The following is a 14,338-nucleotide window of genomic DNA, read 5'->3' on the forward strand; positions in this document are numbered from 1 at the left end:
CACGCAGGCACGGACGCAGGCACGCAGGCAGGGAGGCACGCACGCACGCAGGCACGGACGCATGCATGCGCGCACACACACACCTTTGCTCAAGGGCAAAGCCTGCATTTTACTGAGGGAGCCGACATATACGCTGCTGTGCTTAACACTATGGAGCATACTTCTGCCAGAACTCAGAACTCAATCTTTCGTCTCTCCAGGCTATGTCACTCACATTTCCTGACTGAAGTTCAAACATGAATCTCACAAAAATGCATTGCATTGTGTGTGTGTGTGTGTGTGTGTGTGTGTGTGTGTGTGTGTGTGTGTGTGTGTGTGTGTGTGTGTGTGTGTGTGTGTGTGTGTGTGTGTGTGTGTGTGTGTGTGTGTGTGCGTGTGCGTGTGCGTGCGTGTGTGTGTGTAAACAATGTACATGCACAAGCTTAAGTGAGGCCCACTGACAAATACATGCATGCTTGTGCATGTACATTATGTACACACACACACACACACACACACACACACACACACACACACACACACACACACACACACACACACACACACACACACACACACACACACACACACACACACACACACACACACACACACACACACACACACACACACACACACACACACACACACACACACTGTCATCAGCTGAAATTCTGTATAAATTCATATTAATATAATATACTATAAATAACAAATGAATAGTGATATTGTCAGTCAAATGCATATTTAAATAATTGCTTGTTTTATTTGATGCTCTTCGAGCCAAGAAAATAGAAAACTTAATACAAAATTTCACAGGACTGATACATTATGTAAAACAGTACAGGGCACTGGTAGATTATACAAATCTTTGTCTTCGTGTATCTGTGGAAATATTCATTTACAGTATGCACTGAAAGGCACAATATATAAATTATGCAGCATTGTATCACTTCTATACAAATATTATTTTTTAATAAAAAAATAAACAATTGAATTTGATCAAAAGGAAAAAAGTTGTAGCATAATCACTTTTACAGGAATAGTGTTTTAAAATAAAAACGCAGGGAGATGGCTGGACTTCTGTTTGCAGCTTGAGTTCAAAACATAATCGTCTCTTGGAGGTTGAGAAAGCAGAATGGGGACAGACCCAGGCTGTCTACAAAGAGCTATGCTCAGAGGTTCAAGTGCAGCATGGCAAGATCATGATTGTATTTCACTTCATCGCTTTATTGTATTTAATCTTTATCGACAAGATTAAAATTACCTGGACCACGATGGGCCATTCATACAATGCACAAAATGCCCTTATCAAGGCCGTCAGGCTAAGCGGGTTATATTTACCTTTTCAGTATTCCCTGAGAAAGGTGGCCAAAACACCCGGTTACTCCAGAGTGATTGAGGTGACAAACTGTATATATAAGACTTAACATGATGGCACAAGGCAGACAGCTTTTATCGGTGGGGTTTCAGTTTGAATCACTATCATACCTGTCAACTTTGAACTCCCCAAATCCGGGAAAATTCCTATATTTTAAGCCAAAATCCGGGAAATTTTCTAAAGGCCAAATTTTGACAGTCAACGGGATGACAGACAGATCGGACGGTGCATTCTATTCTGCTTTTCACAACAGCGCGCGTGCAAAGACAGATCCTGTCTAAAATCCCTCAGCACACGTTTTACAGCGTGGAGAAACAATGCAATGAAAGCAAAACAATGAAATGAGCGCAATGAGTTTCTTCTTGTTGTTTTGTCGCACAAGTTGTCTGTTCGTGCAAAACTTGTGCTGGTACAGGTTGTGATTAGGTTAATCGCATGATTCGCTGTTCCGAGGCCGTTTTATGCGTTGTATGAACAGACGGTTTCCGAGGAACAGAGTGGGCGCACAAGCGCTACGGAGCTCGAGGTTGACAGCTCTTATTTTCAAGGAGCTTCAATTCTTGGTGGTATCTGGCATACCGTCTTCTGGCAGGTAGCTTGATAAGCAAGACCCTCTGTCTCTCTCTTCAAGAGGGGGTGTGGCTCGGACAGGGCCGTGGGTAGCCTATAAATAGCCTACTGGACCGACGGTGTTTTTTGATAATGTGAAAAATCCGGGATATTTCCAGGAAAAAAATAAAATCAGGAAGAAATCGGGAAATGAGTCAAAATTAGGGAGTTTCCCGTGAAATTAGGGATGGTTGACAGGTATGATCACTATGCATACATCTGATGAGTGGTGTGATTGTTTATATAGTAGCTTGGTTGCAGATTGTGATTGATTGTATGAAGCCATAGACAGCCATTTGATATTGATTGACCCAGGCTAAAGCCACCTCTAACCGGGTGAATACACCGACCGCGACGAGATTCAAGCGACAGAGAATCGCTTCTGTGCAGCAAGAGCGATACGAGCAATTGAAGGGACTAGAATATGTCTGTTAAAAGCAGAATGCAACCATTACAGCATTCCAATTGGCTGTGGTTACTGACCTCTATACAGTCATTCACTGTAGCGGCTGTCACAGAACCGCATCATAGCCAATTTGTATAATATTCCCAGGAGTTCAACTACAAACTGACTCAATACAAAGTCAATTACTTCCGTCACTCGCCTTGCTCAGGTCGCAGCCGGTGTATTCGTGTGGTAAGAAGTCTGTTATATTTGAGTTATGAGGTTGGCAATAGACTGGTATACGTTGATTTCAGACTTGTTTTGAGTTATGATCTCACTGAGCCACTTCAACTGCTGGTGCTCAATAAAGGTCTTTAAGGCAGCACTTGCTCCTTTGTAAAAGGCACTTCTGAATTTGCTTCACACACCTCCACTAGCTATAAGCGCAATAAAATACGTCTTAAGTCAAAGAGGACGCCGCTGTCTCTCTGCATTTTGAATGACAAGGCAATTAATTTGAGCTTCCAACCTGCTGGGCAACCAAATAGGAAATCTACCTACAGTACGTTACAACCTGTAGCATTGCCTGAGGTCCCCTTCCAGCAGCAGGCGTGGTTGGCTAGCGTTGCGTGCGTCACTTGTAGAGATGCTCCTGTAGGAAGGCCAGGGTCTTCTGCCAGGCGTCCTCCTGGGCCTTACAGTGTGCCAACGTCTGACCTCCCCACAGCACAACCACTGGAAACACAAACACACAAGAACTCACTTCACTATTTCAGTCATCTGCAACGTCAGCCCTGGATGATGGCCTTGATGCGTAATTAAAGTTGTCGGAAGGCAATGATGATAAGCATAAAAAATAAGATCTATGATAACTTGTGTTCACTAATTGGAATAAAACTGGGTTGCACAAAGTCCTGCGATGCATTTACAATACACAGTAAATAAAGCTTGTACAGTGTCTGTATTCTGTATATTACTACATTGTCCTTGCTGGTAGATAACCTTACTACGATTTTTATCCAAAGTTTTCCCTTAATCCATTGGATGCCAGCCATTTTCGAATCATATAGCCCAGCAGTGTCAGAGCATTTTCAGCATTTGAATTCTATTCTATGCCTATGTCAACACCACACCATAAAAAAGTGAATTGACGTACTTAAGCATCATTGGTACCGAACATTAGGATCAGAACTGATGCACTTAAGCATCCAGTGAGTTAATGAAGTGCTACACACATACTGCATTTGCTGGAATTTTATTTATTTTAGAGTTTTTTTGCCCTTATTTCTGACAGGACAGTAGAGGAGAGACAGGGAAGGAGAAAGGAGTGGGGAGAGAGAGAGAGGGAAGGATCGGCAAATGACCCAGACCGGAATCGAACCCGGGTCGCCAGCGTAGTAAGTAGAAACCCAGTGCCCCACCACCAGGCCACGGCAGGGCCAACAATTTATTTCTGTTATTTACCCTTTGTCCTCGATGCTGCCACCATGAAGTTGCTGCCGCGTACGTGTGGGACGTAGGGCGGCTCTATCAGGTGGCCGGCGCCGGGGTAGGATGCTATGGACAGCAGGTGGCCGTTACCTGCTTGCTCCATCATCTGCTTCATCTAAAAGGTAAAACAGGAAATATTCTCTCAAGTCAGGAAATCAAGTCACACACCTAGGTGTCCGCGCACAGGCTTTAAGTGGGATAATACAAGCAAGGCATGTGAGCATAGTTTTTACACAATTGCAATTTCTTTAACTGTGCACTTCAAATAGCTTTGCTATTGTTGGATACTTAGAAGCAGCTTAAGCGTAGATGGAAAAAAAGAACACAAAAAATAATACAAATGCTTGGTAGCACTGTGATTTTAATTCCCTTCATTCAAGTTATGGGTTCAGAAGTGTCTTTTGTTATTTTAAGTTAAAAAAAAAAGAAACAACATACATCCTCCGCAGACTCGGAGGTTGGCCAGTTCTGGTCATCTTCTCCCACTATGAGTAAGACAGGACACTGTAGCCGACCAACCTGTGAAGGATTCAGAGAGGACGGTTGGGCTGGAGATGTGTGCAACCACTGTTAGGCCCTCCGCACATCGGTTCCGACAGCACTGCGGAGCACTTTTGGTTCCGACACAATTCCAACCCCCGCACACAATTTAACCACAGCAGAGCATGGATAGCCAATGGGTGGCTCCGACAAAAATAGAACTCGTCCCTAATCGCCAGCCGATGTCCGGTACCGGTGTGCGGGTGCTGTGTTGAAAACAATGGAATGAACTTTGTCAGAGCAGTGCCAGGCACTTTATTGCGGAGGCCCTTATATGACATTACATTGCCCTTACATGACATTACATTTCATGTGGTTTTCACTGTCAGTGTTTAGCGACTTGTAGGAATATAGAATATATACTAGCAAGACCATTAGCTTGTGTGCTCTTATCGGGAGACCTAAGAACATTCCTCTTTTGATACAAACAGAACACAGAGGCTGCAGAGTACGTTCAGACACACTAAGACATTGTTAAGGTATGTTACAAATGTATCATGAAAGTCTCTGAAGGTACTCTCTAGCTTCTGTCAGGATCATCCGATCAGGACAGCCAATCAAAACTGACAAGACAAGTTCAATAAAACTACCTTACAGACACTTGGAGGGCAGAAATGCGCCTTTCTCCGATGATATGACTGATAAAGCTGTATCGTTGTAATGACCTGAGTATCCTCAGTAAACTCTGAACATGATTGACAAATCTCTGCCTCTGTGTCTATCTTCCACCTGTGAACACAATTCTTACAACTTTCACTTTAGATTCAACTTCACGTCTCTCCTTTAGTTGTTATAGTGTATAATATGGAGAACAAATTAAACAAAGCGCATAAAACCATGTAACATAATCAAGTGTTAGGCATTATAAGTATGTAATGTTTTGGGCAATTACGTGCAGGTACATTGTAATAGACAAATAAAATGCTCTTGGTTTAAGACAAAATATTAGGTGGCTGTTCAAAAAATGACAGTCTACAGCTAAAATTCCAAAAAAATGGCTGGTATTGAATGTGTTAATAAAAAAGATTGAGGGTTCTCACTTCCACTTTCTTGGCAGGATCGTCAGGAATGGGCATGAGCAGATCTCTCCATATCACCCTCTGCTCCTCATCATAACGCGTGTTCCTGACATTTCTGAAGAGAGATATTAAAAAGTAAGAGCAGCTTGAGAGATGAAGTCAATGTGTTCTCTCCAGGAACAAAATTTTGCTGCAAGATTCTCCCAAACTTTATGATACAGGTACATATGGTACACTTTAGCTGTAAGCATGAGTAAATTTGGACATCAAGCAGTGATGGGGTATGGGGAGTGGTATTGTTATGTGTGTGTGTCTGTGTCTGTGTCTAGTTACTTCTTGATCTCAGCGAAGACATCTGATAGAGACCCGTTCACAGGCATGACATGGCTCCCACTCACACACACCAAACACCTTGGCTGAGGAAGAGACAGTGTGAATCCAGGAATCATGATCAGTTCAAGCACATCATTTTCAATTCTCACAACATTTCATCCCAATTCATATTCTATTATTATTACTGTTGATTTTGATAACAGCAGCAGTAGTAGTGGTAGTGAATGACAGCAATATACAAAGCGGATTCCAAAAAAGTTGGGACACTTGGTATTTTGTGAATAAAATCAAAATGCTGGCATTTTCAAAACATTCAATACATTGATAAGATGCACAATGGCACAAGGTCAACATAGGAACAGTTAAAATGAGGCAAAAGCATTGTTTTGACGTAAATATGTGGTCATTTAAAATTCGACCCATGCAACAAATCTCATAAAAGTTGGGACAGGGCCAAATTTTTTTGTAATAGTTGGATAATTCTAAAAGTAACACAGGAGGAGTATTTTGAAAGGAACTATATTGACTGCCAACATGAATGCACAAATAAAATACCATCACAGAGAGGCTGTGGCACTCAGTAGCGAAGGTTTTGAGGGACTAATTACTGATCTATTACACATAAAGATTGAATTATCAAAATTGCAGGCATATAAGGCTTATTTTCTGTAATGTAGAGTTCTGTAAAATCATTGCACGAGTTATGAGATCATGACATACCCATCGTCAATAAGCAAACTATGACACTCCAACAATGACAGCTGTTGAAAAAATGACTATAAACACAACACTTGATTAAGGCACATGATGCAGACATTAAACAGTGTTGCAAGTGGCAAAGCTCGTTCTACATGGACCGAGGAGACATGTGAAACTGTCCTCTGATTACAGAATGGAAAATATTTCATTCTTTTTTTAAATCATGGAGTCATGCACCCTCCAGGTTATGAAGAAAATGAATACTTCAGCTTGATATAGTGGTCAGTCTGAAAGACAGCATATATGATGGTAAAGGGGTGTAGAGATGCCTTGGTTATGGTCTTCTTACTCATGTAGAGCATTAAAATGAGGGCTGAATGATATATTCAGACTTTAAACAGCATACATAGCTATCAAGGCATTATATTTTGGAGCACAGCCTTTAGATATTGTCCCATAATGATGGCAAATTTCAATCTCTACTATGTTCCAACAGTGTGGTTCCATCATAAGAGTAAACAGGTGACAAAATTGTTTTCTTGCAGTCAGGATATGCCACATATTAAGCATAATAAGAAGGTAAACAAGTCGAAGAAAAACACCAGTTGAGCTGCTGAAATCATGTCTCGCATATCAAAATATCTATTTTTTAAATAAAATCATGCCATCAGTCAAAGTATTTAAATGTTAAGTCTCCTCCCTTGTGTTGTGTTTAGTCTTATCCAACATAAAAAGCATTTTATTGACACTGTCCCAACTTTTTTGGAATTTGTTGCAGGGGTGAAATTTTAAATGATCACATAATTACCCCAAAACAATCATTGTGCTGGGCTTTAACAACTGATATGTTGTCTACACACAATGCTCTACCTTATTAACATATTGAATGTTTTGAAAATGCCAGCATTTTTATTTTATTCACAAAATACCAAGTGTCCCAACATTTTTGGAATCCGCTTTGTATTAGACCACCACCACCAACAGTAGTAGTATTACTAAGAGTAATACTATTGCTATTTGTAATAGTACTAAAGGCATGCAGACAGCTAAATGTACTCCAGATCTAAATGTGCATGCACATGATCTCATGCACTGGATTAAGTACTGACCTCTGTTTAGAATGACGGTGATATAGTACCTTTATGATTGTGGAATACACGGCCATGCCTAGAGCAACAGACGTGCCAAACGACAGGCCCATTATCGCAATCCTCTCTGCGGACACCAGGGGGTGCTCCTGCAACACTTGAAATGCTGCCTGAAAAATACATGCGCGTGCAAGCACAGACAAGCACACACACACACACACACACACACACACACACACACACACACACACACACACACACACACACACACACACACACACACACACACACACACACACACACACACACACACACACACACACACACACACACACAGAATCATATAAAAAGTTATTGGTTTAGCTCATCTTTATCCTGCCATTGACCATGTAACACCAGTGTAATTAAATCGCCTGTGTAGTACTAGAGTAGAGTAGAGTAACTTTTTTTTTTTTACTATTACTATTTTTATTTACTACTACTTTTTTACTATATGAGATCTGCATATTTAGTTACATTTGTATATTGCTCTGTGTTGCACCAAAATGTACCAATTTCTATCCATCCCTTTTATTGCCCTCCAATCACTCAAACAACGTGAAGGCTCATAATGTCCATTGGGCGAGTTGTGTCTATGACAACCAACACGAAGGGCATTTAGGTTTGTATACCATTCGGTCAATGTGCATTTGGTCACTGAGCCAGCTGTGCATGTGTTCAACATGTCAACTAGGGAAACGGGTCAGAGTTAGAGTTCAATGGAATTTGACCCCAATAGAGGTGATTGCATCGGCAGACAGGTGTCTATAAACAACTATGACTAAGGTCATACTGGGTTTGGGTTGTTAAAGTTGTAAAAAAGACAAGTGAAGATAAAGCAGCGCGTAGTCTACTCTGCAGGCTCCAAACCATTTCTATACAACTCTTATGCTTCTTTTCTGACCACATTTACAGACTGCAGTACATGATGTTTCTCACCAACGTACTCACATCACAAAAATATGCAGAATCCATGGTCAGATTAATACATTTAGCCTGTCGAGTGAAATAGAAACCGATAGACTAAAACAGACAACTTTGGAACAATTACAATTATTCAATGTGTAAATATGGATATGTAATAAATAAAAGCATCTCTATTCTAATCTACCCCAACAGATAATGAGAGCTAGAATATGATACATATATCTAAAGACTCAATCGTAAAAAAATCTGTCTACCTAAACCATTATAGCAAACAATTAACCAGTAATCAACCAGTGCTCTCCCCCATCCTCCTCCATGACTGAAGTACCCTGAGCATGGTACCGTCCCGCCGCACCGCTCCCTTTGGGCGCCATTGATGGCTGCCCCCTTGCACGGGTGAGGAATAAATGCAATTTCGTTGTGTGCAGTGATCATTTGTGTGCTGAGTGCTGTGTCACAATGACAATGGAAGCTGGAGTTTCCCAAATGGGCTTTCACAAATCATTATACAGTTGAGGACGATATTATTAGCCCCCCTCCTGAAATTTGACATTTCTCTGGATTTCTCAGTAAGAATGACCATTATTAACCGTTTCTGTTATTCTGGAAACAAATACACTGATGGAGATAATGTTCAATGAGTTGAATTTGGATTTTTCTATTGTTACGATGAGTTTAAACAAAAAAGGGCAAAAATGGCAAGGACAAAATTATTAGCCCCCTGATCATTAATAGTCAATATGGCGCCATTTATGAACCAAAACTGACAACGGGCTCTGATAAGTTGCTACCTAGGTTGGCACATGACCCACTAGGGATTTTGGCCCATTTCTTCACTGCAAAGTGTTCTAGCTGGTCCAAATCGCATGGATGCTGAGCATAGACATTAACCACATACTCTCAGTGTGATTGAGGATTGGACTATGAGCGGGTGATTCCAATATCATGGTTTTAGTGTCCTTGAAGAACCTCTGAACTAATCTAAATGTATGCTTTGGGTTACAATGTTGTTGGAAGACCCAGCAATCCAGATTCAGACCCAGACTCCCTGTGTCTGAGGTTGAATAACAGACTAAACTTGATGCACTTCCACTATGTGTAACTGTGGAAACTGCTTAGCCTCATTAGACCAAAGAAGCATTGGACACCTGCCTAGATGATTGTTATTGACCTGGCCTCACCTGGAGGTTTCCCCCCCCCCCCAAGAAAGACAGTTGTTAGGGCTTGTCATCATATTGGGCTTTGGGGCCATCATCACAGAAGAACCCCTTTACTAAAGGCAGTGCATATCAGAGTGTTATTGAGCTTTGCCTGTGAACATTTGAAAGTCAAAAATGAGTTTTGAACGTCTCTGCTTTCATCTGATGATATTCAATTGCACCTGCTTTGATGCATGAATTCTGCTTCTGTCAGGTGAAGAAAGGGATAGGCCTTGGATCGTTATAAGATGGTTTCCACAATTAAACATGGTGGTGGATGCATCATTCTGTGGCAGCCTCAGCCACAGGAAACCTTGTTTGGGTGTACGGCACCATAAAAACTGAAAATTATGATAGAATGTGGAAAGTGACCTTGCAAAAATATGCTCATAGCGGGAGCTAAGATCTTCACTGGATCTTTCAATAAGATAATAACCCAAAACTTGCATCCAAAATAGTTCAAATGTTCTTCAAGGATACTAAAACCATGGTCATGGAGTGGTTCAGACCTCAATCTTTCAGATAGTATTTGAAGAGTGTTGAAAATGAATGTCCATCCTCAACATCCATGCAATTTGGACCAGCTTAACTATTTGCAATGAAAAAAAATGGGCCAAAATCCCTGGTAGGACATGTGCCAACATAGTTAACAACTAATCAAAGTGCCTGGTGTCAATTTTTGTTCATAAATGGCACTGTATTGACTATTAATGATAAGGGGGCTAATAATTTTGTCCTTGCCATTTTTACACTTTTTTGTTTAAACTCATTGTGAAAATGGAAAAGTCCAAATTTAACTTATTGGATACTATCTCCATGGTGTATTTGTTTCCAGAATAACAGGAACGGTTAATAATGGTCATTCTTAATGAGAAATCAAGAGATATGTCTAATTTCAGGAGGGGGGCTAATAATATCGTCCTCAACTGTAACTGTACCAACCTCAAAGTAGTCATTGCCCACATGCTGTGCGGTATCTCCAGTGATCTTAGGGGTCATGTAGTCCAGGGTCAGAGAGACGTAACCGTGGGACGCGAGCAGTGCCGACCGGTACTCCACCAAGCCCCCACCTCCACCCCACAGGTCCAGCAGAGCAGGAAATGGCCCAGGACCTGTGAATGGGAACAGGGCTCTAAATGAACAGCAGCCAATAGGCCAACTGCTGGTGAAATTTCAGTTTGGCTGGTAGAAAAGACCAACTTACTTGGCAATTTGACCAATTAAAGAGTGTGTGTTTGGCTAGTAAGATTAAAATCTACTAGCTGTTTTGGCTGGTGTAGAAAAAAGTCAATTTTGGGCCATGAATGGTAATATTATTGGGGATATCATAGGGAATACTGTGCAGGGAATATGTCTACTTCAACACAAAAATGTCTTTCCAACGCTGTAATAGTCACTGAAAAAAACGTATCTACCATAGTACTACACCACTATGACAGTGCAGAGGATCTTTAGTAATATGCTACAACTTGGTCATTGCCATTCTGGTAACAGCTATTTTATAACAGGGGCAGCGTCTTAAGGGGTTAAGGATATGACTATTGTTCAGGATTACATATACAATAGCCGAGGCCTGTTATCCCATGACTAGCAACCATAAGTATAACCATAAGTCAACTTGCAGGCATGGCTCTAGTCCACACTGTAAGCCACTAGGGCGACCAAGAGAGCATTCGTTTGTCTTGTAATGAGTGATTTAACCCCTTAACAACTTTTAAAAATCATTAATTGACCTTGAACATGTTGCGTAGTGTCCCTTTAACTTATCTGGGTTAACTAGTAAACCACTTCCTTGGAATACCTCCATAAAAGTCAGCAGCCTTTACACATTTACCAAACACACTAAACTCAACGCGCGCTTACCTGGAGGCAAGAACAGGGCTCCTTTAATTCCCCTCTCAGTGACATCGACCCTCTGGACCCCAGGGGCCACGTACCAGCGCTCCGCCACAGCACACGCCAGGGGCACTGTCTCTTTAAACCCCGCGTCCAAGTGCTTCTGGTAGACTGAAATGTGGACATTCCATGGAGCGTGCACATCCTTCTTCCGCAATCTGTCACACAAAGATCAAGCAAATTGAATCCATTTTTAGTATGGTTTTATGTATTTTAAATTGCCTGAACTTAAGAACACTTGCATATACTTAGAATGAATCAAGTTTGTTTACCAAGTAAAGCACAGCAATGGCAGTTTGATGGGACACTGAAAAATGAAGCTATAAGAACTGCTGGGTCACCCTCACTCACCTGAGGCCAGGTCTGCTTCCAGGGACTGGTCTCATGCTCCAAAGGAGACCCATTGGCTCGAATCCATCATAGGATCCCCCAGTGCTAGCATCTTTGGTAACTAGATAGGAAGAGATATGTAACATAATGTTTAAGTTTTTAAAGCTAGGCTATTTAACTGCTAGTCACTCAATCTATCACATTGCCAATTACAACAATGAAAAAAAAATAATTCATAATGTGGTTGTTCATTGTTGCTGTTTACTTTTATTAATGTAAAAATAACTAACTAAATAAATAAACAAACAAACAAATAAATAACTAAGCATTGACCTACCATCAACACATCCCTTGTCGTCACTGACATAATGTCCAAATGCCTCCCAAAAATCACCATCTTCAGAGTGAAGCAGAGCGTGAAGAGTCACCTCCAGCCTGGGTGGCAGTTTCTCCACGAGCACTACCAACTTGTCATCAACACTACTGCGGTATGGACGAACCACTATCAGGGGGCATGGATCCTTCCCTGCCATTCTGCGTTGATACTCGTACACGCCTGTTGTGGAGATGTGCTTTAGGTATAGTTATACTACGAGAAAATAAACCAATAAAAAGGTCAAAAAGGGATTGGACCGTGCCTCGATCAATGCATTATCACAGCAAACACAGAGGTAATCTTGAGCCTCGTTTTTTTTTTGATCTACTATGTGTCAAAATAAAAGTCAGCATTTTACAATAGTTTAGTGCAGAGCCGAAAAGGCCTCTGCTAAAAAATATTTTAGGTATGGTGTATAAATAAGGAAGTTGTGAACAACTGGTGTTAACACATGATTGTATGAATGTTGTTTGGGGGCTGGCATAGGCCTACACTGGAATAGAGTATTAGCCAAATTGATACGCATCCTCTTTCACAATGGGAATGGTGGGGTCGAGCACTTTTTAATATCAACAGTACTTGAATTAACCTTGAAGTTTAATTGAAGGGAGGGGGTCTTACTTATTCATTTACTTAATTTACTTAATTTTCTCAGTTATTTATGGGGGGGTCAAGCACTTACACATAGGCTACAACAGTCTTGTTGGTCCATACACAATTTCGTTTCCTTCTATGACAAAGACTCTTGAACTTCAATATTTCCATGCATGCGACAAATAAAAGTCTTTGTATTCTTGTATCATCTTCTATTATAATGTGTGCCGTGCATCAGCTTGCAGAGCTTGTGTGAGAATATGGGGATGTGTGTGTGTGTGTGTGTGTTAGAGCAGTGTTTCTCAACCTTTTTTGTCCTGCGTACCCCCTAAGCAATTTTGTCATATGATGAGTAGTACCCCTCTCACTCATGCTCTATATCTGTTCCTCTATCCCAATGTGACTACACTCCATATATTTGTTACTATTACATTTTTCCAAGTACCCCCTGAGGTGTGCTCGCGTACCCCTAGTGGTACACGTACCCCTGGTTGGGAAACACTGTGTGTGTGTGTGTGTGTGTGTGTGTGTGTGTGTGTGTGTGTGTGTGTGTGTGTGTGTGTGTGTGTGTGTGTGTGTGTGTTCTTTCTCACATGAACACCTGTACGGCAGGCTCCGGAGCTGGTGTGTGAATGTGTATATGTGTATTTTGAAAACTCTATTGTATTATTGTTGTTGTTGTTATTAATATTATTATAATTATTATTATTATTATTACAAGTATCGAAAAGGCCTTTTTATGCACCACACACGCACACACACTGGTACACCAGACACACAAAAACTGAATGTTCCTTATTGTTTGCATCTTCACAATGCCTTATTATATATTATATATTATATATTATATATTATTATATACATTATATACAGAGGTGGAAAGAGTACAGAAAATGTGTACTCAAGTAAAAGTATCTTTACTTTGCCTAAATTCTACTCAAGTACAAGTAAAAGTACCTATCTAAAAATCTACTCAAGTAAAAGTAAAAAGTACTTCACTTAAAATGTAATTTGAGTAAAAAGTACTTAGTTACTTTTAATTAGCTTTCCTCTTGAGAATGTCATGTTTATTTTTTCTTGAATATCGTCCTCCATAACCTCTATCTCTTGCTTGGCACCAGCCATCATCCAATACATTGATACAAGATAGTAAAATAGTGGAAATGCTGTGTGCCATCCTGCACAATCTTTCATTTCTGGCGCATTGTGGCATTATTTTGCATGGCATTTTGTCTCTCAGTCAATTTTTTTTACTCAGTACTCAGGCCAGGTTCCAGTGTAATTGAGTAAAGTACTTGGGTCAAAATGTACTCAAGTACAAGTAAAAGTATTAATTTAAAAATTTACTTAAAAAGTACAAAGTATTCATAAAAGCTACTCAAGTACAATATTGAGTAAAAGTAATAAGTTACTTTTCCACCCCTGATTATATATCATGGTCATGGCCAAAATG

The 14,338-nt window shown here is 40.6% G+C and overlaps 1 protein-coding gene across 1 annotated transcript; it reads right to left on the reverse strand.

Annotated features, from left to right (window-relative positions):
* Positions 1 to 721: 721 nt before the first annotated feature.
* On the reverse strand, positions 722 to 12,567 carry acot19 (acyl-CoA thioesterase 19). The gene is made up of 10 exons (XM_063197023.1): positions 12,253 to 12,567; positions 11,937 to 12,036; positions 11,553 to 11,743; positions 10,632 to 10,801; positions 7,575 to 7,694; positions 5,738 to 5,820; positions 5,426 to 5,519; positions 4,284 to 4,364; positions 3,819 to 3,960; positions 722 to 3,089 (listed from the first exon to the last, which is right to left on the reverse strand). Exons 1-10 carry the CDS (start codon positions 12,446 to 12,448, stop codon positions 2,989 to 2,991), a joined length of 1,278 nt encoding a protein of 425 aa, XP_063053093.1. The 5' UTR covers positions 12,449 to 12,567; the 3' UTR covers positions 722 to 2,988.
* Positions 12,568 to 14,338: the final 1,771 nt, after the last annotated feature.

This window comes from Engraulis encrasicolus, chromosome 4 (genome assembly GCF_034702125.1).
Source record: "Engraulis encrasicolus isolate BLACKSEA-1 chromosome 4, IST_EnEncr_1.0, whole genome shotgun sequence".
In the NCBI taxonomy this organism is placed as follows: Eukaryota; Metazoa; Chordata; class Actinopteri; order Clupeiformes; family Engraulidae; genus Engraulis; species Engraulis encrasicolus.